Below are 25,616 nucleotides of genomic sequence, written 5' to 3'. Positions count from 1 at the left end.
GAGCTGAGAAGTCTCTTTCATTTCCTCCATGTCTACTAGGTCTCTTTGGCTACCTCCCATTCTAATCTTTGCTCACCTTTTGGTATTTCTGTGTAAGGAATTGTACTAGCTCCACTTCCTGGTTACATCTCACCATCAACTGTCCTTCCTAGGGAGATGACATCTTAGACAGGAGCTCGGAACTGATCTACACTGGAGAGATGGCCTGGATCTACCAGCCCTATGGCCGCAACCAGCAGAGAGTCTTCTTCCTGTTTGACCACCAGATGGTCCTCTGCAAGAAGGTAAACTTAACCTCTTCTTTTCTACAGGAGGTGAGGACTTCAGGGAGCACTGCAAGCTCCTCCCCCTTTCATTATCCCCAGGTGTTTAAAGAAATAGGCAAAAAATGCCAGAGGAGATTGGTAGCAGTTCCATATTAGAACTGGTATGGCATGAAGCTCATAAGCAACAGTGAAATGCTGGCGTTAATGTATTTTATCCTGGTATCATTTATATGTTTTCCCTCATAATTCTTGTGGTGTTCCTTCTGAGCGACTTGTACCCACAGCAGATAGCCAGCAAGCTTAAACCAGCATTGAAAGAATATTGCAGTATTTGTATCATGTTTAGCAAAGAATACCTTCCTAGAGTACTTTTTCCCATCCCTACTTGAATGACCTGCCCATTTCCTACCCAAGGAACCAACAAAGAGGACTACTTGTTGTTCAAACCTTCATACCTCTATCCAGTTCCTATACGAAGTGCATCATCAAGCCCCTCTCCAAAGCCTTCAATCATACTGTTGCTGGATATTCTATCTCAGTAATCCTTTGAGGAGATATCTTTTACTTGTCACTGACCCTTGGATACCTCTGAGAATGTTTCTTAGCCACTTCTCTTTGGCAAAGAAGGATAGCTTATATTCCCCCACATAATCTCTCCTGCTGGATCCCAATGGGATACTGGCCCTCCTTTCAGAATAGAAGACTCAAACCAGTGTTAGCAGTAAGACTTGCCAGACAAGAATTTTGAATCAGAGAAAGAGAAAATGAGGGAGAATTCAGGGTACTCAGAGTGACTTTCAAAGTTAATTTTCATTCTTGGCCTTTTCTCTGCTACATAGCTACTTTGCTGTCTCCCTTACCCAGGAGCAAATGCCCCTAGAGAGGGGCACTAAGTCATGACACACTAAGTGAAACACTGAGCACATATGTGGTTTATGTCCCTTGCCTTCTCTGTATGTGCATGTGTGTGGTGTTTCTACGTTAAATCATTATGTGTTTGATTTTCACAGTCAATTGAGAGAGTAAATTGAGCTTAGATGCAAATTGCCTTGCTGTTTGCAGATAAGCTCTAAATGCCAGATCTGGAATCAATAACCTGCTCGTTAATTAGGGCAGCTATTTCAGCCTGGATCTGAAGCTGAAAGAGAAAACTTGTGAATCTGAGACTGAGCAAAAACACCAGTATCTACTGTAGCTCCCCCAGCCCTAATCAGAACTTTCATACAATTAGGAGGCAGTATTTCTGAAAGTTAGTAAAGGCAGCAAGGAAGTTCTTAGCTAATCAGTCATGTCACCAATAGGCGTTTGCCCATTGTTCCCAATAAGTATGTTCATGCTTAGAACAGTTAGTCAGAGCGAGGAGCAAAGACCAAGGGGTAAGGAGAGAAGGAGAGAAGATGGAGCGGAAGAAGACTCAGGTGGTAGGAGAGGAGAGAGGTTAGGAATCTGGTTTGTTTCAGGGTTCCACACTACCTTCCTGTACGTCTTGATTTTGACATCTGTCCCCAAAGGATGCAGTTGCTTTAAGTAAAATGTGAAACCGAGCTCTGAAAATAGTGGCTAATAGGAGGCAGTGCTAGGAGCCCAGATACAGGAAAGTAAAGCCGAGCCTAGGGATAAAGGAAAAGAAAAACAATGGAAGAGTGAGCTCTGTTTAGGAGCTAAGGGGCAGCGGGGAGAAACAAGGAGCGACATGCCGACACTAGCACAACTAGTGCGAAAGGCAGTGATCGGGAAGATACCAGAGAGGACTTCTGGGTTCACAGCAGCCAAGTCAGGAGCATGGGAAAAGCAAGCAACAGGATGTCGATGACAGCAGGAACAAAAGACATAGCCTCTCTCGGATGAGAGTTTGTTTTACTGAGGTCATAGGCTTTCTTCCCAGAAAAGAGCCAGCCTAGAGTTCAAGGCTGTTAACTGCACATACTTGGATATCCTTTACACTGGCTTCCCAGAGATAAAAAAACTACAGCCTTGTTTTGGAAAGGCCTTTTAAACTATCTGATCTGTACGGACTCCATGGTTGAGGATTTCTACATTATCTACAATAAATCTTTCCATTTATCAAATGGGAGGTAAACCCAAGAAATAATGGAGTGGAAAGAAGGTATGCAAAGGAGCGAGGTATTTTGTCTGCTAAATTGTTCTTATCATTACTGGAAAAAACTGACCGTTGGTAGCAAGGGAGAGGCTGGGGAAGGGGAAGGCACAGATCCTTCCAGTTGAAGATAACCTTTGATAAAAGATGGGCAAAGACTAAAAGACTGAAGTGAGCAAAGGTTCGCCTCGCTCACCTTATTCACATCTGGAACACAATTTAAATGAATGTCCAAGAGCTCAGGTTTTTGTTTGTTTTGTTTTGTTTTTTAACATAAAGAAAGAATGGGATTCTCACTGCCTGCAGCAGGGTGGAGAGCTGACCCAGCCCCCTCACCTAGGCAGTACGGGAGAACTGGCCCTGCCTCTCACTCAGAACAATAGGCCCTACAACTCACATTGGCAGTGTAGTAGAACTTGCCCTGGTAGGATGGGCATGGGGGAGCTGGCCCAAGGGTGTAGGAGTTGAAGAGCTGGAGAGCTAACTCTGGTGGCATGGGTGCCAGAGAGCCAATCCTGCCTCTTGCAGGCTGCCACAAGCAGGAGCGCTGACCCTGCCCCTCACCTGGACAAAGCAGGAGAACTGACGCAACATAGCCACCATCTAGGCTCTGATCCAGGGCCTTTAGTTGGCCCATCCCAACATCTGTTCCATCTATGAGCATCTGGAGCACTTGAATGGGCTGGTCCTATAGAACCAAAGCTGCAGGGTCTCCACGACACAGAGCAATAACAGGATGTCTGAGAGGAGTCCTGGTGAGGATCCAGTATTGATAGTGTAGCAGGAGCCAGAGGCCTCAGACCAGACCAATGACTCACTGCAATAAACACTTGTAAGTAAAGCTGTTTGCACAAGAGGCTATACTCTTGGGACACAGTGACACATCACAGCTTCCATGATGAGATCTTTTTAGGTTATTATTTTGCTGTCTTTATTTTTCCCCTTTGGGGTGTGCAGTGGTGGATGGTGGATATAGAGGGATGTGGAGGTGAGGTGAGTGGGGTTGGAGTACATGATGGGAAATTCACAAAGAATCAATAAAAAGTTAAAAAAAGAAGAAAGTAGCCATTCTAATATCAAATAAAATCAATTTTCAACGAAAAGTCATCAAAAAAGATAAGGAAGGACACTTCATATTCATCAAAGGAAAAATCCACCAAGATGAACTCTCAATCCTAAATATCTATGCCCCAAATACAAGGGCACCTACATACGTAAAAGAAACCTTACTAAAGCTCAAAACACACATTGCACCTCACACAATAATAGTGGGAGATTTCAACACCCCACTCTCATCAATGGACAGATCATGGAAACAGAAATTAAACAGTGATGTCGACAGACTAAGAGAAGTCATGAGCCAAATGGACTTAACGGATATTTATAGAACATTCTATCCTAAAGCAAAAGGATATACCTTCTTCTCAGCTACTCATGGTACTTTCTCCAAAATTGACCATATAATTGGTCAAAAAACGGGCCTCAACAGGTACAGAAAAATAGAAATAATCCCATGCGTGCTATCGGACCACCACGGCCTAAAACTGGTCTTCAATAACAATAAGGGAAGAATGCCCACATATACGTGGAAATTCAACAATGCTCTACTCAATGATAACCTGGTCAAGGAAGAAATAAAGAAAGAAAGTAAAAACTTTTTAGAATTTAATGAAAATGAAGATACAACATACTCAAACTTATGGGACACAATGAAAGCTGTGCTAAGAGGAAAACTCATAGCGCTGAGTGCCTGCAGAAAGAAACAGGAAAGAGCATATGTCAGCAGCTTGACAGCACACCTAAAAGCTCTAGAACAAAAAGAAGCAAATACACCCAGGAGGAGTAGAAGACAGGAAATAATCAAACTCAGAGCTGAAATCAACCAAGTAGAAACAAAAAGGACCATAGAAAGAATCAACAGAACCAAAAGTTGGTTCTTTGAGAAAATCAACAAGATAGATAAACCCTTAGCCAGACTAACGAGAGGACACAGAGAGTGTGTCCAAATTAACAAAATCAGAAATGAAAAGGGAGACATAACTACAGATTCAGAGGAAATTCAAAAAATCATCAGATCTTACTATAAAAACCTATATTCAACAAAATTTGAAAATCTTCAGGAAATGGACAATTTCCTAGACAGATACCAGGTATCGAAGTTAAATCAGGAACAGATAAACCAGTTAAACAACCCCATAACTCCTAAGGAAATAGAAGCAGTCATTAAAGGTCTCCCAACCAAAAAGAGCCCAGGTCCAGACGGGTTTAGTGCAGAATTCTATCAAACCTTCATAGAAGACCTCATACCAATATTATCCAAACTATTCCACAAAATTGAAACAGATGGATCACTACGGAATACCTTCTACGAAGCCACAATTACTCTTATACCTAAACCACACAAAGACACAACAAAGAAAGAGAACTTCAGACCAATTTCCCTTATGAATATCGACGCAAAAATACTCAATAAAACTCTGGCAAACCGAATCCAAGAGCACATCAAAACAATCATCCACCATGATCAAGTAGGCTTCATCCCAGGCATGCAGGGATGGTTTAATATACGGAAAACCATCAACGTGATCCATTATATAAACAAACTGAAAGAACAGAACCACATGATCATTTCATTAGATGCTGAGAAAGCATTTGACAAAATTCAACACCCCTTCATTATAAAAGTCCTGGAAAGAATAGGAATTCAAGGCCCATACCTAAACATAGTAAAAAGCCATATACAGCAAACCAGTTGCTAACATTAAACTAAATGGAGAGAAACTTGAAGCAATCCCACTAAAATCAGGGACTAGACAAGGCTGCCCACTCTCTCCCTACTTATTCAATATAGTTCTTGAAGTTCTAGCCAGAGCAATCAGACAACAAAAGGATGTCAAGGGGATACAGATCGGAAAAGAAGAAGTCAAAATATCACTATTTGCAGATGACATGATAGTATATTTAAGTGATCCCAAAAGTTCCACCAGAGAACTACTAAAGCTGATAAACAACTTCAGCAAAGTGGCTGGGTATAAAATTAACTCAAATAAATCAGTTGCCTTCCTCTATACAAAAGAGAAACAAGCCGAGAAAGAAATTAGGGAAACGACACCCTTCATAATAGACCCAAATAATATAAAATACCTCTGAGTGACTTTAACAAAGCAAGTAAAAGATCTGTACAATAAGAACTTCAAGACACTGAAGAAGGAAATTGAAGAAGACCTCAGAAGATGGAAAGATCTCCCATGCTCATGGATTGGCAGGATTAATATAGTAAAAATGGCCATTTTACCAAAAGCAATCTACAGATTCAATGCAATCCCCATCAAAATACCAATCCAATTCTTCAAAGAGTTAGACAGAACAATTTGCAAATTCATCTGGAATAACAAAAAACCCAGGATAGCTAAAGCTATCCTCAACAATGAAAGGACTTCAGGGGGAATCACTATCCCTGAACTCAAGCAGTATTACAGAGCAATAGTGATAAAAACTGCATGGTATTGGTACAGAGACAGACAGATAGACCAATGGAATAGAATTGAAGACCCAGAAATGAACCCACACACATATGGTCACTTGATTTTTGACAAAGGAGCCAAAACCATCCAATGGAAAAAAGATAGCATTTTCAGCAAATGGTGCTGGTTCAACTGGAGGTCAACATGTAGAAGAATGCAGATCGATCCATGCTTATCACCCTGTACAAAGCTTAAGTCCAAGTGGATCAAGGACCTCCACATCAAAGCAGACACACTCAAACTAATAGAAGAAAAACTAGGGAAGCATCTGGAACACATGGGCACTGGAAAAAATTTCCTGAACAAAACACCAATGGCTTACGCTCTAAGATCAAGAATCGACAAATGGGATCTCATAAAACTGCAAAGCTTCTGTAAGGCAAAGGACACTGTGGTTAGGACAAAACGGCAACCAACAGATTGGGAAAAGATCTTTACCAATCCTACAACAGATAGAGGCCTTATATCCAAAATATACAAAGAACTCAGGAAGTTAGACCACAGGGAAACAAATAACCCTATTAAAAAATGGGGCTCAGAGCTAAACAAAGAATTCACAGCTGAGGAATGCCGAATGGCGGAGAAACACCTAAAGAAATGTTCAACATCTTTAGTCATAAGGGAAATGCAAATCAAAACAACCCTGAGATTTCACCTCACACCAGTGAGAATGGCTAAGATCAAAAACTCAGGGGACAACAGATGCTGGCGAGGATGTGGAGAAAGAGGGACACTCCTCCATTGTTGGTGGGATTGCAAACTGGTACAACCATTCTGGAAATCAGTCTGGAGGATCCTCAGAAAATTGGACATTGAACTGCCTGAGGATCCAGCTATACCTCTCTTGGGCATATACCCAAAAGATGCCCCAACATATAAAAAAGACACGTGCTCCACTATGTTCATTGCAGCCTTATTTATAATAGCCAGAAGCTGGAAAGAACCCAGATGTCCTTCAACAGAGGAATGGATACAGAAAATGTGGTACATCTACACAATGGAATATTGCTCAGCTATCAAAAACAACGACTTTATGAAATTCGTAGGCAAATGGCTGGAACTGGAAAATATCATCCTGAGTGAGCTAACCCAAACACAGAAAGACATACATGGTATGCACTCACTGATAAGTGGCTATTAGCCCAAATGCTTGAATTACCCTAAATGCCTAGAACAAATGAAACTCAAGACAGATGATCAAAATGTGAATGGTTCACTCCTTCTTAAAAAGGGGAACAAGAATACCCTTGGCAGGGAAGAGAGAGGCAAAGATTAAAACAGAGACTGAAGGAACACCCATTCAGAGTCTGCCCCACATGTGGCCCATGCATATACAGCCATCCAATTAGACAAGATGGATGAAGCAAAGAAGTGCAGACCGACAGGAGCCGGATGTAGATCGCTCCTGAGAGACACAGCCAGAATACAGCAAATACAGAGGCGAATACCAGCAGCAAACCACTGAACTGAGAATAGGACCCCCGTTGAAGGAATCAGAGAAAGAACTGGAAGAGCTTGAAGGGGCTCGAGACCCCATATGTACAACAATGCCAAGCAACCAGAGCTTCCAGGGACTAAGCCACTACCTAAAGACTATACATGGACTGACCCTGGACTCTGACCTCATAGGTAGCAATGAATATCCTAGTAAGAGCACCAGTGGAAGGGGAAGCCCTGGGTCCTGCTAAGACTGAACCCCCAGTGAACTAGACTGTTGGGGGGAGGGGGACAATGGGGGGAGGGTGGGGAGGGGAACACCGATGAGAAAGGGGAGGGGGGAGGGGGATGTTTGCCCGGAAACTGTGAAAGGGAATAACACTCGAAATGTATATAAGAAATACTCAAGTTAATAAAAAAAAAAAAGAAGAAAGACTGGGTTAATGAACAGCTAAATAATTGAATATGACTACACTAATCTTTCTGATAAGCTCATATTTTAAAAGGGCCCTTCATAAATGTGATATTTATTAGAAATAACACAACAATAATAAATACTGAAAGGTTAGTTTTTAAATTTTCAAGACATAATTAAAGATTTCTAAATATCTAAATGTTATTAAAAATAAAGGAAGTAAAAGTAAGTGATAGTCTGGCAATCCCTCATATGATGTAGAAGGTTTTATGATAACAGAGGAACATCAAGTCCTTTAATAAGAGGAATTGAAACCCCAAGGATCTGAGGTTGCAGTAAAGTATCTCACTGCTTGGAATTTTTATTTTGACAGCGTACTCCATGACAGTCACATCTGCCTTCATGGGACCTGTAATGTAATAAAAATTTAAGTGTAATATAGTAGAAAAATGTACACTGTTATTCACTGAAATAACTCTCACATGTCTCTGGTGGAATTGCTTTAGGAAATCTGGGCAATATTCAGAATCCTAATGAAATCTGTGACAAACTACAGATAGGAAAATACACCAATTTTCAAAACAGAAAACTATATTATGAAAAATATAATGAATATAAAATAATGATGAATTGGCATTATTTGAATGACTCTCTGATTCTGTTTTTTAAGCTTTATAGTCATTAAGTTAGTTCAATATTCACCACAAATCTACCAGGAAAATATTGTGATTTTTCCTATTTTAGTGATATATGAAGTCAACTTTCATGTTTTTGTTCCTCAAGCTAGAAATTGACCTAAGAATTTGCACATGTAAGGCAAGAGCTTAGTCTACTAATGAGCTACATTCCCCAACCATGGAGCCAAGGACTAAAACTAGTTACACTGTCCCTAGGTTCTACTCTAGTGACTTCTGTTCCCACTACACTTGTCCAAATTTTTTAATCAATTATTAAACAGTCTGAATATTTAGGCAGAGATTAGTTGATTATGAGAGCTCAGCATTTGCTTTTAAGAACAAACGATGCTTCATTAAGAACTCCATTTGTATCCTATCTTTGCATTCAAGTACTAGATTATAAGACTGGAATTCACAGAGAGAGTCTGTATTTCAGGGTGGGAAGCAGGTGATTTATTTTGAGACAGGGTCTTTTGCCCCTCAACGTGTCCCAGAGCTCCCACTATGTATCAGAACATAAGTTCATATTTCTGATCTCTCTTGCCTCTACACCCCAAGTGCTGAGACTGCAGGCACATGTCACCATTCCTAGTTTATGCAGTGCCAAGAATCAAACCAACGGTTTCAACTGAGCTACATTCCCAACCCCTGAAAATCTAATTTTTTTCTGCTACCCCTTTAGATCCTCTTATAATTTTGTTATAGAGAGAAGAAACCTGGAATGATAAAGTTAAATGACTCTGGTCTTAAATCCTGGTTTAAGGATAATGCTTATTATGTCAATCAAGCAAGTAACTGTCTATTTCATGCTCCTCCATTATATCACCTATAGTGCAGGGAGAATAAGCAAGAGGATTGTTGTGAAGAATAAGTGAGATCCATGCATATGAAGTAACAGTTGAGGGGCAGGACTGTTGTAGATACACATGAAGCTTGTTAAGCAGCTACCTATTAACAAAAGGCACATATTATAAATTGGTGATATAAATCACTCGATTTACCCAACTGTGGACTGAATAATTGTCTGCTACAGGTAATCTAGGAAACATTTAAATATTCAATCCATTCTTTAATATTCAACTACTAATGCCCACCTGCTGCGTTTCCATCTGACTCTTCTGATTCCTTTAACTTGCAGCCAGGTACACGCAATCTCACCTGTTTTGTACACTAGGAGTTGGGATTGACTAAGACACTCAGAAGAGCTGGAACAGCATGTGCAACTTGTGGCTTTTCTGGCAGAGGGAAGGATAAAGAGGGTACTTTGAAAATAGCAGTTACAATACACATGAGAGACACCAGCAGCTCCTTTAATTTCTGTCCCTTTTCTTCCCTTGTCATTTCTAAGACCCTTTTGTTGTCTGTCTCCTTATCCTATGTACTGGCCTCTGCTCCTCTATTAGTTTAGTTTTGTAGATGTTTTCTGTTTTCTCCCTGATATCATTACTTTGAAATTATTTTGGTGTTTTGGGAATAATTCATGTTTTGGTTTTTGTTCTCCCTTTTCACTATTTACAGTGGAACAGAATAGACCTCTTTCTCCCATTATCCACCAATTTTCTACACTCCTATTATTGTCCTAAGCAACCAGCTCTCTGCATTCACTATTCTTACCTGCACCTATTCTGACATGTCCTATTGTCCACTATCATTACTGCACTGTATTTCTGTTGCTTTCACAGGATTCAGAGGGATAAGAACTAAATTGCACATAATGACACTGGACTTTTGTTCGGGGAAGTTTGTACAGGCAAATGGATGGAACTAGAGCCATTCATTTTAAACAACTCACATACAACAGTAGCGATAATAGGTAGGGATAGGGAAATGGATGGATGGCTTAGTGGTTAAGAGCACTCACTGTTCCACAGAGGACCTGGCATTCAGTTCCAAACACCAGCATGGTGGCTCACAATTGCCTATAACTCTAGCTCCAGGGAATTCAGTGTTCTCTTCTGGCCTCTACATTCATATGCACTCACATGTTTTCAATACATGCATTCAGGTGCACATACATATACAAATAAGTAACTTTCTTTAAGGAAAGAGACCAGAATAAAATAGAGGTAAGATAGACAAGGGAGTTAAAACTGGAAAAGTAGATACTAGACTCTTACTAATCAGTCTAATGTTGAACCAGCATTTTTTAATCTATTTTCCTTTTATTTGTCTGTTCTTTTTATTCATCTAATTTTATCTATTTTCTTCACTGTCTGACTGAACTAGCAGTAGAACACATTTCAGAAAGGTTGTACAGGGGAACCATGATAACTACTGGGAAGCAGCGGGGTAATAAGCCAGACTAGAGGGTACCCGTTACTCTTCTCTAATCAGCTGTCTGAATTTAAATAACTTTTCTCTGCTTATAAGTATTTCTTCCTTAAAAAATACGAATCTAAAGAGAATCATGAACTTTAAATGAGGCTGTACAGATATAATTGTTGCTACCTTGTATTTACTAAATATTAGCAGTTGATAGAATTACAATATATGTCATGCTGTTAATCATTCACTTAGCAATTTTTATTTTAAAGCAATATATAGCATATTTAAATAAAAGTTAGAGATTAGAGTCACATGTTCTAGACCCAAAGCCTGGATCCACCATTTAGTCCTACATTCACTACACTGTGTCTATAGAGTTCATCATTCGATGCAGCTACTTGCCTTGTAGTCCTTTCATCAGTAGTAATTCAGTTGACAAATGCAAAGTTGATAGGATAGCAGTTGGCATATAATATAGGCTGTTTATGTCTGCATTGCTACTGTGGTCATTGTTATTTTTATTTTGACTCTTAAGCATGTACTGTAATTGTTGGAATATAATCGTGACCAAAACAAGTTCGCCCTTGTCCATGTGCCTTCCCCAGGATTTGGATAGAAAACTTCAGTGTCCTAGGCTAGGAAAGAATAGCCAGGACCCCTTCTAAATAATAGAGATAAACGAATAAGGCAGGCTATAATCCTGAAGTGCTTTATACTCCAGATTGTAGCATCTGTCATTTGTACAAAATGTCCTGTGAAGTCTTACTAAATCCTAGGATTACCTAGTGGGATCAAGTTGAAATATCTATGAGCCGTTTGAATTATGTAATGTCAGGGATTAGGGTAGTTCCTTGCTGGAGTCCCAGGCTATGGCCAAAAGCTTGGTGTTTACAGGCTGTACAATCCTGGAGAAGTACTAAACTCTTTTTGTCCCCTGACTTGAACAAACAAAAAGAGAAATGAAGAAAGGCTGGTATCCTGTTAGAAACAATAAACTCCACTAGACCGGGAAGCTGTGATCCAAATACCTGTTTGGGCCATATTATTGCTACACCCCTGTGAAGACTCTCAGCCATGTCTCAGAGGCTCAATACCAACAGTACCAGAAGCACCGGGACTCAAGAAGATTTTCTTGTCTTTCTGTGTTCAGAAGACCCCATAAGCATTGTGGGTACAATTCCTGAGTGTTGCAAGTTCAAAGAAGACAGAGTGTCAAGCACAAGCTCAATGAGTATACAAAACTAAGAGCTGTAATTGGCACGCTAGCTCAGTACTAGGTGAATGGTGTTTAAGAGCAGTCACAGTGTTAGAATTTAGACAAGGTGGGGGCACAACAGCTAGAATATATAATCAGAGAAGGTTTCTTTGGGGGAAGAATATGTGACTTTGACAGGTTAAACAGATGGAAGTAAGAGAGCTGTTTGGAGAGAAAAGGGATACATAATTGTAAACCCAAGTAGATGTGTGATTCGTTTGAGTGGGTTAGAAAGTACTATTCCGACCCTGAACATGAGTCAGATTTCTAAAGTCAGTGACCATGTAAATAGAAAATATTGGAATTTGTCTTTTCTTTGACTCATAATACTTAACTTTTCATATTTAGCATACTGGGACAGTTTAAGCTACAAGAGGCAGTAGAATTTTGAGGTTTATCAAAGTTCGAGGTTTGCCAAAAGAATGTTAAAGGAGCATGAAAGCTCAAGGCTACATTTACTGGACAAGGCTGGCCTTGCAGCATGGAATCTTTGTATTTAAGTGGGAGTTTTGCAGCTGTTTAATGTGATAAACTTTTCTAATTTTAAAGTTGCAATGACTGAGACTGAAGGAAGCTAAGTAGCTTGTCCAATCCATACAGTTAATGTGTTAACCATCTAGAATTCACACTTAAATATTTGTATTTTGTTCATATTCTTTCACTGTCCTCTGTTGTTCATGGCCTTTGCTACCTGTTCTGATTGGACTTCCTGAGCCTGTAGATCATTCCAGATCATTTCTTATCACTAATCATATTAAACCCTTTTTTAGCTACAAATAGAAAAATGTAATGGCACATCACTCTAATTCCCAATCTTCTACTAAAGAAATAGGATATTTCTTTGCTCCTTTGTTATGTATAAATATTCAAATAAACAATTGAATATTCAGATTGTTGCTGGCAATTGATTCCCATGATTATACACATATTTCCAATTTTATGAAATGCCAAAATTTTAAAGTCTTAAAATGATCTTGAGGCAGTAATTTGATAAAGAGGAGAAGGCATTTTTAGACTAAGGTTAGGAACCAGGAAATTGAGGTTGTTACTATTTTAGGTTGGTGGGTAGCCACTCTTGAAGTATGCTGCTATCCATGTCTGCCTTTCCAGGTCTGTATAGGTCATTATATCAACTGTAATGAAGAATTCAAGCATTATATCCACATGTTTTCCTCTATTGCCCCCCCCCTTTTGTCTAGATACGTTATCCTGATACTGCTCAGTTTTTGAGCATGTATCTCACAAAACGTTCCTGAAATTTTGAAATCAGTTCATGGGAGCCCTCTATGCTTTGGGCCAGGACTGAGCTTACGCATTTTGGATATGGTCAAAAGAAATAGACCTAAAAAATACTAGCCTTCTCTGTTCAACTCATCTCTTCCTCTCCTGTGAGATTGGTGTTGCCAGTACCGAACAGAACTGTTTGAGCTTAATGGCAGGTGCCCCCAGTAGATTAGAACCCATTATGTATTCTCAGTTTATTTGTATGCGTAATAATTACAGCAGTAAAAATAACAATGTAGTGATTATTAGTTGTAAAACAGTTAAACAACACCTGCACTTCCACTTCTGGGGATTTGAGATTGACATAAATATGTTGAGAATCATTCAAAATCAGTTTTGTAATACCTAGCATATACTTCCTCTCGTGCAGCATTCCTCATACTAACCAGAATGCAGTTCGTTAGCCCCTCCAACTGTCATACCACTGTGCACATTTTGCCAAATAGATCAATATTGTAGCATGCAGGGTCTGTAGCTGGGTAAGAATTAATTTACTACAGTGCTGTTTAGATTTTTAAATGACACAGCTAGAATCATCAGAGAAAAGGAAATGCAATGGGCAAACCACTGTGGGCAGTGCAATCTCTTGGCAGGTGGGCCTGGGCTGTACAAGAAAAGTAGGTGGGAAAGCCATGAGGAGCAAGCCAGTAATCAACATTCCTTCATATTCTGCCTCAGTATGTGCTTCTAGGTTTCTGCCTTGAGCCTCCTGCCTTGGCTTCCCTTGAAGACAGACTTGAAATCTGTAAGCCACATAGGTCACCCCCCCCCAAGCTACCCTTGGCTATAGTGTCCATCACAGCAGTAGAAAACAAAGTAAGACATGATCCTTTCCATTTCTGACTCTATTTTTCTCATCCACTCATGAATTTGCTATATACGGCCTTGTTTTATCTGGTGATTGTGGAAAATACAAATCAGATTAGAATATAGAGAAAGGAAATGAAGTCAGTGATGAACATGAGATTTAAGATGAGAGTATTTGGGGATAATAGCTTTGGATACGGTAGCAAGTTCACCAATACTTATATGGCATTTAAAATGTAAGCGAGTACAGAAATAAGAGCACTGTGCGAGCACTTGCCTAGCAAGCGAAAGGCCCTGGGTTCGGTCCCCAGCTCCGGAAAAAAAAAAAAAAAGAGCACTATGCATGGACTTAGGATGAGTGTCTCATTGGCTAGAATTAGGATTGACCTAATTCTGTGCTCATGAGTAAAACAACAAAAGATAGAGAACATTGTATTCTTACATGTATGACTTTGCCTTGGTAATAGAAGATTGCAAGATTCATATGTGTTGATATGTGTGCCTTCTTTATTCTTCTTTACTCACACTTCTCTGTCAGCCTAGCTCATATCCAAAATCCCAAGTACTAAAAGCATAAGATCATTATAGTTAACTCTTCATGTCCGATAGTATATGACCTTCTAATACCTCTCACCACTGAACTTCCACCTAGAATCTTATTCTCCATATCCTGCTTTTTAGCAGGCTCATTTTATGCCTCTAGTAAGCATGCCAAGTTTTTGGAAGATGAAAAATCCCTTGCTGGTAGTGCTATTATTGCATACTCCTTTTCTACTGCTTATAAGCAGTTACATTCCAGTGATTGATACTAGGGTTTGAAAGTCTTCAGATGTAGGAAATCTATTAATTTACTTATTTATTCACTTTATATCCTGATAATATTCCCATCCTCTCATCCCAGTGCAACCCTTAAAAATCCCTTACCTATTACCCCTTTCCCTTCTCTTCAGAGAAGGGGAAGCCCCTCTTAGGTACCACTCCACCCTGGGACATTCAGTCACAGCAGGACTACACACATCCTCTCTCACTGAGGCCCAACCAGTTGGTCCAGTTAGGGGAAGGGGAGCCAATGGCAGGCAACAGAATCAGAGACAAGCCTCTGCTCCACTTGTTAGGGGACCCATATGAAGACCAAGCTGCACATCTGCTATAAATGTGTAGGGGTTCTAGGCCCAGCCCCTGCATGCTCCATAGTTGGTGGCCCAGGTTCTGTAAGCCCCTTGGAGCCAGGTTAATTGGATGTGAGGTTCTTCCTGTGGTGTCTTTGACCCTTCCAGCTCACTCAGTTCTATTCTCCACTCTTCCACAAGGCTTGCAAGCTCTGCCTGATGTTTGCTGTGGTCTCTGCATCTGTTTCCATCAGAAATCTCTTAGAGCACCTACTTAACTAACTAGTCAGTGTCCATCTGGTCATCTCAGCGCATGTATTAAAACAATAAAATCCTCATTTATATCCCAGAACTATAATAGTGTTTATGTCCTTGACCATATGCCACCTCTCCTGGCATCCACTCTGTCTGTACTTCTGACAAATAACCTGTTTCTTCCCACCTAGGACCTAATCCGGAGAGACATCCTATACTACAAGGGGCGCATTGACATGGATAAATATGAGGTCATTGACATTGAAGATGGCAGAGATGATGACTTTAATGTCAGCATGAAAAATGCTTTCAAGCTGCACAACAAGGAAACCGAAGAAGTACATCTGTTCTTTGCCAAGAAACTGGAGGAGAAAATACGTTGGCTTAGAGCTTTCAGAGAAGAGAGGAAAATGGTACAAGAAGATGAAAAAATTGGTAAGTGACCTGAGAGCAGAAAGAAAAACATAACTGTGAAGAACTTTTGATAGAGGGTTTCAATTGATTTTATCTTTCCAGAGTCAAAGGCAAGATTTTTGTTGCAAACTGACCTAATTCACTATGGTGGTTCCTTATTATAGGTCTTTGTAAATACCAATAGGTATGAGTTACAGATTGTTCATGCCTAATACTTATTATCAGATAGGAATATTATAGCAAAAGCCAATTTCAAACTTGATTCTCCTACCGCTATATTCATATGTATTAGCAAACAAACACAAAAAAATTGCATTCTATTCTGTAATTTCCACATATTCACAGATCTCTCTGTTTCTAGGGATATTAGAATATGTCCTATGAATGGTTTGTCAGTGCAGATTTGATTGAGTTATAGTGATGAGATGGACATCTTTGCTTATGATGCTGGAAATAAAAACCAGGGCCTTGCAACTCTGAAGGCAAAAAGTATCAATATAATTCTGAGGAGGGCCCAGGCAATGGATCTACTTTTATTCACAAACTTCAGGTCCCTTTCAGATTGTGGGTTCACTTCCTTCTTATACTGAGTTCATGTGCATAGCTCAAGTTACATTCATTTTACTAACAAAAACAGATATCTATCAAAGTTGGGCTATATAGGCCTCCTCCATTCAGGTGGCAATATTAGTCCCTGGGGCAAAGGTGTCTGAATATTTAATTCTTGATAAATCACTTCAGATATTAACTTATAATTAAAATTATATGTACTTAGTCATCATTCTCTAGAACTATTTAAAAATAAATCACAAAAAATATACTAATATCAAAAACCATGACCACTCATTTCATTTAGATTCAGAATAAAACACCAGTTTTGGATTGAAATAGTTTATGTGGCCACGGTTTTATGACTAAAGATTTATAGTTTATGAAATACGACCCAGCATCGTCCTCAAGGTCCTATTTCTAAAATAAAAAAAATATCAAACAGGTTTGATTCTACATATCTATGATTGTAGCACTCAGAAGAAGAGGCAGGATGATTACAAGTCCAAGGCCAGCCTGGGCAGCATCATGAGTTCAAGCCAATGTGAACTACAGCAGGAGTCTGTTTTTTTTTTTTTTTTTCAAATGAAGGGGAAGGGATGTAATTCAAAGATAGAATACTAGCCTAGCATGCATAAGATTCTGGTCAGTCCACAGCACTAAGGAGGCAGCAGATAAATCAATCTTTCTAATTCCTAGAAAAGTTTCTTGTTTTGCTCCATGTTTTATGCAAATGGAATTCTACCTTTAAATGTTATATGTTCAAAATTGCAAAACCTGACTCTAAAAATAAGCTTACCTGTTGAGTTCTGATACAAAAGGTTCTTATGCCATAACGTGATAGGGAATGAAATGGCCCAGAGTAAAAGATGGATGGCCAGCAAGATGTAGTAATCCTTGTCTACCCATATCTTAAAGTCCACATTGAAAATGCACTTAGAGTCTTATTTTTTCCCATTGACTTATTTACTTATTCATTTTACCTCCTAATATCACTCCCTCTCCTCCCAATCCCCCTATCACACTCCCCCCAATCCCTCTTCCTCTTCTCCTCTGAGAAAGGGGTGCCTGTGGGTATTTTCCCACCCTGGCACATCACGTCACTGCGGGACTACGTGCATCCTCTCCCACTGAGGCCAGACAAGGCAGCAGTTAGGAGAATGGTATCCACAAGCAGTCAAGAGATTCAGGGACAGCCCCCTCTCCAGTTGTTGTGGAACTGTAAGGAGACCGAGCTGCACATCTTCTACATATGTTCGGGGAGGAGGGGGTTAGTCCAGGTCACCTTTAGTTTGTGGTTCAGTCTCTGAGAGTCCCAAGGGTCCAGGTTAGTTGACTGTTCATCTTCCTGTGGAGTCCCTATCCTCTTTGGGTGCCTCAATGTTTCCCGCAAGCTCCAATGTTTGGCTGTGGTTCTCATTGTATCTGTTTCCATTGGCTGCTGGGGATAGCCTCACAGAGGACAGTTATGCTAGGCTCCTGTCTGCATGCATAGGAAAGTCATGTTTCTTTTAAAGTGCAAGCGCTAAATTGATGCTGTAGAATGGTATGTCAATATTGGATCTTAGAACTACCTGTGCGTGGGTAGTCTGAGTTCACAGATCCTGCATTACCTAAAAGATCCCTACCATTCCCTCTGCTTTTCACACCGTATCTCCCACACAATGCCCTAATAACCTTTCACTTCAAAGATCTGCTACTAATGAAAAGCTTCCATGAATTATTTCTGATATGCTTATGTCATCTTTGTTTTGTTGTCAAATGTGAATTTATGTTGCTTTCCTCCTGGTCTGACTACATTAAATTAGAAAATTGGAGAAAATACCAAGGAAACAAAACAAAACCATAAAAAAAGAAAATCACAATAGCATACATTGTAGTAAGTGTTTTGATATACTTTCTAATCTTTTTCTCCCGTGCATTTAAATAAAACTGTGAGAGTTCCTATTACCCCTGTAACCTCTTTCCTTCCACATTTTTTTTACCCCAGCCCTTCTCGCTAATCCACTTAGTATTATACTTGCTTTCTTTTATTTGTCTTTTTCTGTTTGTTTGATTGCTCGTTTGGGGACTACTGTTAATTGTTTTGCTTGTTTGGTTTTTTTGTTTGTTTTTAGATTTTGGTTTTTATCTCCTAGTTTCATAGCACCATTATTTGGGTTTGTCTCAATATTTTTAAATGAAAAAAAATATTTCTGAGTAAACTTTAAGTCAAACCCTAAATTTTATAAGTTTCTATATAAAATACCCAGGTCTTTGGGGGAGTTGTTTATAATTTGATTTCACTTATGGATTATGTGCTACCATTTACAGTGTTTTATGTGAAGTTTCTTTATGCTAGAGTTAGAACACAGGGTATCTCATACTTGGTTGGCCAGTGATTTGAATGCTCAGCCATTTACAACTTAGAGTATGAAAGATTTTGTGTTTTGTTTGCTTTTTTTTTTTTTGGTTCTTTTTTTCGGAGCTGGGGACCGAACCCAGGGCCTTGCGCTTCCTAGGCAAGCGCTCTACCACTGAGCTAAATCCCCAACCCCCTGTCTGTTTTTTTTTTTTTTTGATCCTGTAAGTTAAGTAATTTTAGTCATTAGTCACCGTCTTCGTGTTTGTCTATGTATCCTAATCCTGCCTTGGTCTTTAGTGTTTCAACAAGTGTGTGTTCTTTCATTTAGTAAAGGTTTTTATTGTTTAATTATTTTCTTCCTTCTGAAACCTCCATTTTCCAAATATATACTTTCCATTCTAATTCTCATATTTTAAGTCATTATTTGCTTTTTTACATTTTTGATTGATATAAAGTGGTTCTTCCACTATACATAGTACTTTAAATACTCTCCTAGTTTATGTTTAGGTTGCTCTTAACTTCTATTCATAATTTTTGCTGATGTATTTGTAATAAGCAATATGTAATGTTTATAACCAACTCTTAGTTTTAACTAAATACTTCTAAATTTAATTCTTAAAATATTTGTATATATTTACAAATAAAAGACTTCATGTAATCACTGAGTGATTAGCAACTCAAGGTAGTTAGTATATTTCTCACCTTAAAATTTTATGTTTTAATGCCAAGCAACCAGAGCTTCCAGGGACTAAGCCACTACCTAAAGACTATACATGGACTGACCCTGGACTCTGACCCCATAGGTAGCAATGAATATCCTAGTAAGAGCACCAGTGGAAGGGGAAGCCCTGGGTCCTGCTAAGACTGAACCCCCAGTGAACTAGACTATGGGGGGGAGGGCGGCAATGGGGGGAGGATGGGGAGGGGAACACCCAGAAGGAAGGGGAGGGGGAGGGATTAGGGGGATGTTTGCCCAGAAACCAGGAAAGGGAATAACACTCGAAATGTAAATAAGAAATACTCAAGTTAATAAAAAAAAAAAAAGAAAAAAAAAGAAATACTTACAAAGAAAAAAAAAGTCAACATTTTTTCTGTAATACAGTTTTGAATATGCAAATATTTTTCTCACATTTCCATAATTTCTTTTAAAAAATTCATGAAATTGTCTATCTGTATTTAGCATTTCCAGTGAATGTTTTGTGTTTACAAAATTTAACCTATATCCTATCTTTCCCATGCTTTGGTTTCTTCTACAGACACCGTCTGCCCTAATAATTCCAAAGGTCTCCAGGCTGTCCATTCACCAAATAAACATTTGAAATCTTAAAAAAAAAAATTTATGTTTTTAGGGGTTGGGGATTTGGCTCAGTGGTAGAGCGCTTACCTAGGAAGCGCAAAGCCCTGGGTTCGGTCCCCAGCTCCGAAAAAAAGAACAAAAAAATTTTATGTTTTTAGAATGATTATGTTGAAAATTATATCTGTTAATTGTTTAATATATAACAATTAACTATATTCATCCTACTATGCCATAGGACAAAGAATTTATTCCTCCTATTTTACTATATCATAGAACCTACTTAATGACCTCTATGCATTATCTCTACTTCCTATTCTCTCCAATTTCATTCTGCTCTCCACACATATGTTGTTAATTTTTTCCATCTTTATTAAATTGGGTATTTCTTCTTTACATTTCAAATGTTATTCCCTTTCCCGGTTTCCAGGCCACATCCCCCTTACCCCTCCCTCTCCCCTTCTATATGGGTGTTCCCCTCCCCATCCTCCCCCCATTGCCGCCCTCCCCCCAACAATCTAGTTCACTGGGGGTTCAGTCTTAGCAGGACCCAGGGCTTCCCCTTCCACTGGTGCTCTTACTAGGCTATTCATTGCTACCTATGAGGTCAGAGTCCAGGGTCAGTCCATGTATAGTCTTTGGGTAGTGGCTTAGTCCCTGGAAGCTCTGGTTGCTTGGCATTGTTGTTCATATGGGGTCTCAAGCCCCTTCAAGCTCTTTTAGTCCTTTCTCTGATTCCTTCAACGGGGGTCCCGTTCTCAGTTCAGTGGTTTGCTGCTGGCATTCGCCTATGTATTTGCTGTATTCTGGCTGTGTCTCTCAGGAGAGATCTACATCCAGTTCCTGTCAGCCTGCACTTCTTTGCTTCATCCATCTTATCTAGTTTGGTGGCTGTATATGCATGGGCCACATGTGGGGCAGGCTCTGAATGGGCATTCCTTCAGTCTCTGTTCTAAACTTTGCTTCTGTATCTCCTCCTAAGGGCATTCTTGTTCCCCTTTTAAAGAAGGAGTGAAGCATTCACATTTTGATCATCCGTCTTGAGTTTCATGTGTTCTGTGCATGTAGGGTAATTCAAGCATTTGGGCTAATATCCACTTATCAATGAATGCATACCAAGTGTGTTTTTCTGTGATTGGGTTACCTCACTCAGGATGATATTTTCCAGTTCAATCCATTTGCCTATGAATTTCATAAACTCGTTGTTTTTGATAGCTGAGTAATATTCCATTGTGTAGATGTACCACATTTTCTGTATCCATTCCTCTGTTGAAGGGCATCTGGGTTCTTTCCATTTTCTGGCTATTATAAATAAGGCTGTGATGAACATAGTGGAGCACGTGTCTCTTTTATATGTTGAGGCATCTTTTGGTATATGCCCAAGAGAGGTATAGCTGGATCCTCAGGCAGTTCAATGTCCAATTTTCTGAGGAACCTCCAGACTGATTTCCAGAATGGTTTTACCAGTCTGCAATCCCACCAACAATGGAGGAGTGTTCCTCTTTCTCCACATCCTCGCCAGCATCTGCTGTCACCTGAGTTTTTGATCTTAGCCATTCTCACTGGTGTGAGGTGAAATCTCAGGGTTGTTTTGATTTGCATTTCCCTTATGACTAAAGATGTTGAACATTTCTTTAGGTGTTTCTCAGCCATTCGGCATTCCTCAGCTGTGAATTCTTTGTTTAGCTCTGAACTCCATTTTTTAATAGGGTTATTTGTCTTCCTGCGGTCTAACTTCTTGAGTTCTTTGTATATTTTGGATATAAGGCCTCTATCTGTTGTAGAATTGGTAAAGATCCTTTCCCAATCTGTTGGTTGCCGTTTTGTCTTAATGACAGTGTCCTTTGCCTTACAGAAGCTTTGCCGTTTTACGAGGTACCATTTGTCGATTCTTGATCTTAGAGCATAAGCCATTGGTGTTTTGTTCCATGTGTTCGAGATTCTTCCCCACTTTTTCTTCTGTTAGTTTGAGTGTATCTGGTTTGATGTGGAGGTCCTTGATCCAATTGGACTTAAGCTTTGTACAGGGTTGATAAGAATGGATTGATCTGCAATCTTCTACATGCTGACCTCCAGTCGAGCCAGCACCATTTGCTGAAAATGCTATCTTTTTCCATTGATGGTTTATATGTTACTTGACCTTTTTCCATTACTGCTTTTAATATTCTTTCTTTGTTTTGTGCATTTGGTGTTTTGACTATCATGTAACAGGAGGAGTTTCTTTTCTTGTCCAATCTATTTGGAGTTCTGTAGGCTTCTGTATGTTTATGGGCATCTCTTTCTTTAGGTTAGGGAAGTTTTCTTCTATGATTTTGTTGAAGATATTTACTGGTCCTTTGAGCTGGGAGTCTTCACTCTCTTCTATACCTATTATCCTTAGGTTTGATCTTCTCATTGAGTCCTGGATTTCCTGTATGTTTTGGGCTAGGAGCTTTTTCCATTTTACATTATCTTTGACAGTTGTGTCGATGATTTCTATGGAATCTTCTGCTCCTGAGATTCTCTCTTCTATCTCTTGTATTCTGTTGGTGATGCTTGTATCTGCGGCTCCTTGTCTCTTCCTTTGGTTTTCTATCTCCAGGGTTGTCTCCCTTTGTGCTTTCTTTATTGTTTCTATTTCCATTTTTAATTCCTTCCCCTGTCTGATTGTGTTTTCCTTTAATTCTTTCAGGGATTTTTGTGTTTCCTCTCTAAGGGCTTCTACTTGTTTACTTGTGTTTTCCTGCATTTCTCTAAGGGAGTTCTTTACGTCTTTCTTAAAGTCCTCCATCATCATGATCAAATGTGATTTTAAATCTAGATCTTGCTTTTCTGGTATGTTTCGATATTCAGTGTTTGCTTTGGTGGGAGAATTGGGTTCCGATGATGCCATGTAGTCTTCGTTTCTGTTGCTTGGGTTCCTGCGATTGCCTCTTGCCATCAGGTTTTCTCTGGTGTTACTTGTTTTGCTATTTCTGACAGTGACTTGACCTTCCTATAGGCCTGTGTGTCAGGAGTGCTGTAGACCTGTTTTCCTGTTTTCTTTCAGCCAGTTATGGGAACAGAGTGTTCTGCTCTCAGACGTGTAGTCGTTCCTGTCCACTGGCTTTCAGCTGTTCCTGTTGGTGGGAACCAGAAGGTCCTGTCCCTAGTTCTCATGGGTCCCCGTGCACAGGGCGGCCAGATGTCGCTAGGTGTTTTCCTCTAGAGTCAGAAATGTGGGCAGAGAGTAGTCTCCTCTGGTTTCCCATGCGTATCTGCCCCTCTGAAGGTCTAGTGCTCCCTCCCACGGGAATTGGGTACAGGGAGCTCTTTGACCTGCTCCTTTCAGATCCAGGCACAGTCTGAACCACAGGCCTCCTGCAGCTTGACTGCTGCAATCTTCCCGTGCCTGGAGGCCCTATACAGTTTCCTGGTGGGCAAACGTGGGCAGAAATGGCTGTCTCTTCTGCCCTGCAGTCTCAGGATTGCCCACACTTCTGGGCGATCTGCTCTCTCTCCCACAGGATTTGGGAGCAGGGAGCTGTGGACCTGGATCAGTAAGGTCCAGGCGCCAGCTAGAAACCAGAAATGTCTGGTCCTAGAGGAATTTTGCCTTTGTGTGTCCTGAGTCCACCAGTGCTCCAGTCACTTGGAGCAATAAAGTTGGTCTTACCTCTGGTCTCAGGTCTGAAGTCGCTCCTCGTTGCTGGCTTTCAGCTATCCTTGTTAATTTTTAAGATATAAGATCATACAGTGTTTTTCTTTCTACATGTGACTTATCTTACTTAACATAATATCCTCCAATTCCTACTAATTTATAAAAAATGACAGAAATTCATAGTTTTATACAGCTAAATATTATCTTCTCATTTTCTGTATCATTCATTGACAGACATTTAGGTCAACCACATATTCTTGATATTGTGAAGTGTTTTCAATATTCCTGGGAATGCAAGCATCTTTTTGACATACAAACTCAAAAAATACTGTCAGGAAAAGAAAGAAAACCAATCATGAAATAGCTAAAATTTAGGCGAAAACTTTTACTAACATATAGTGTGACTTTTGTTGCATGAATTCTGTCCCTGTTGGAAAGTTGGTAATATATATCCCATTCCTCCTACATTCCTAATGACAAACTAAAGTTTAATTCTACAGAAATTTCACCCAGAAAATACCAATACCCTAATACCAATGGATGTATTAGGCTTACTTTTAGAGCAAGGATGAGGCATTATGGCCAGGTGCAGAGGTGACCCTAAAGCAGCCAACTGGTAGGTCTGTGCCCACCATGGCTGCATAAATAGATCCTTTTTCTCTAGCCTTTACCAGCCTGCCGCACCTCCTGGAAACCATGAGACCACATATAATTAGGGCAAAATTACATCCACCTGGTTAAGAGGGCCATCTGGATACACTTGTGATAATATTTTGCAAGCAGACACAGCTGGGCTTAAAAAGATGACAGATGTTTAGCTTGAAGGATAGTACTGTATAACAGTATTTCCAGAATTTATGAGAAACTGAAACAACTCAATACAGGACAGCAAGTAACCCAATTAGAGTATGAGTTAAAGTTATGAGTGGATGTTTTTCAAAAGAAGACTTTCAAATGACCCCCTAGGAAACATGATCAATCTCAATAATCAATGGAAATGAATAAATCAAAACCACGATGATTCATTAATCCCTTTGGCATAACTATTAGCAAAATGAAAACAGCAAATGATCAAGGCTTGCCATTAAAACAACACCATGAAGATTCTTAAGAAAATTAAAAATAAATCTTATTATCCAGTAGTACAACTCCTGAGCATACACCCCAAAGAAAATGTGGCTAGTTCTCCAAATTTGAAACAAGTTTCTTCAGTGGATTTTCTAGAAAGGAATTACTAGGTCAATGATAGTGACCATTTATATTTAAATTTTTTAACTTATTTCTTGAGATTATACTATAATTGTACATCATTGCCCCGTCCTCCACCAAACCGTGCCCTATATTCCTCGCTTATCTCTTTCAAAGTCAAGGCCTCCATTTTTCATTATTTCTTGCCATATCCATTTATGTCCGTGTACATACATATTAATATTTTATTTTATGTTATCATATAAAGTACTTGGTTTCACTATGGCGTTTTCAGACATAATTTGGTTTTGTCGATACTCTTCTCCCAGTCTTCTCACTGATCCTCTTGCCTCCCTTGTACTCTTCTACCTACAGTCGCCTCTTGTCTGCTTTCAAAGAACATATAGTCTATGACTTTTCCCTTCCTCAAAACTTCATTTTCCCTTGTCAGAGTTCCTTCTCCAATTCCATGACTTATGCCCACACACTCATATTATAATTGAGGCTCCACATGAAAGAAAGGTCTGCTACACTTGTCTTTCTGAATCTGGGCTACCTGACTTAATATAATTTTCCACTATCAAATGTTTTCTGTGAGTTTTGTACTTATGTTTTACTTAACTTAGTAAAAGTCCATTGTGCATATGCACCATTTTTTGTTATGGACCTGTCATTTTGTTGACAGCTAAACTGTTTCTATTTCCTGAGAAGAGAAGCTATCAACATGGATGAGCATGTGCTTCTGTAGTAGGATATAGAATTCTTTGGGGATGCCCTCAGAAATTTCAGTCATTATGGTAGTTCTATTTTTAATAT

General features: G+C 39.5%; 1 protein-coding gene across 11 annotated transcripts in view; it reads left to right on the top strand.

Annotated features, from left to right (window-relative positions):
• Positions 1–25,616, top strand: part of Arhgef9 (Cdc42 guanine nucleotide exchange factor 9) — a 158,100-nt gene that overhangs the window by 126,136 nt on the left and 6,348 nt on the right. For all 11 annotated transcript variants that reach the window (XM_039100035.2, XM_039100041.1, NM_023957.2 and 8 more), the window contains 2 exons: positions 153–284; positions 15,584–15,827. In XM_039100035.2, coding sequence (XP_038955963.1) covers positions 153–284; positions 15,584–15,827 — 376 coding nt within the window. The remainder of the gene's footprint in view (positions 1–152; positions 285–15,583; positions 15,828–25,616) is intronic.

Source organism: Rattus norvegicus, chromosome X, assembly GCF_036323735.1.
Source record: "Rattus norvegicus strain BN/NHsdMcwi chromosome X, GRCr8, whole genome shotgun sequence".
Taxonomy (NCBI): domain Eukaryota; kingdom Metazoa; phylum Chordata; class Mammalia; order Rodentia; family Muridae; genus Rattus; species Rattus norvegicus.
The sequence above is the reverse complement of the archived record's forward strand: the minus strand, read 5'-3'. Positions and strand labels throughout refer to the sequence as shown.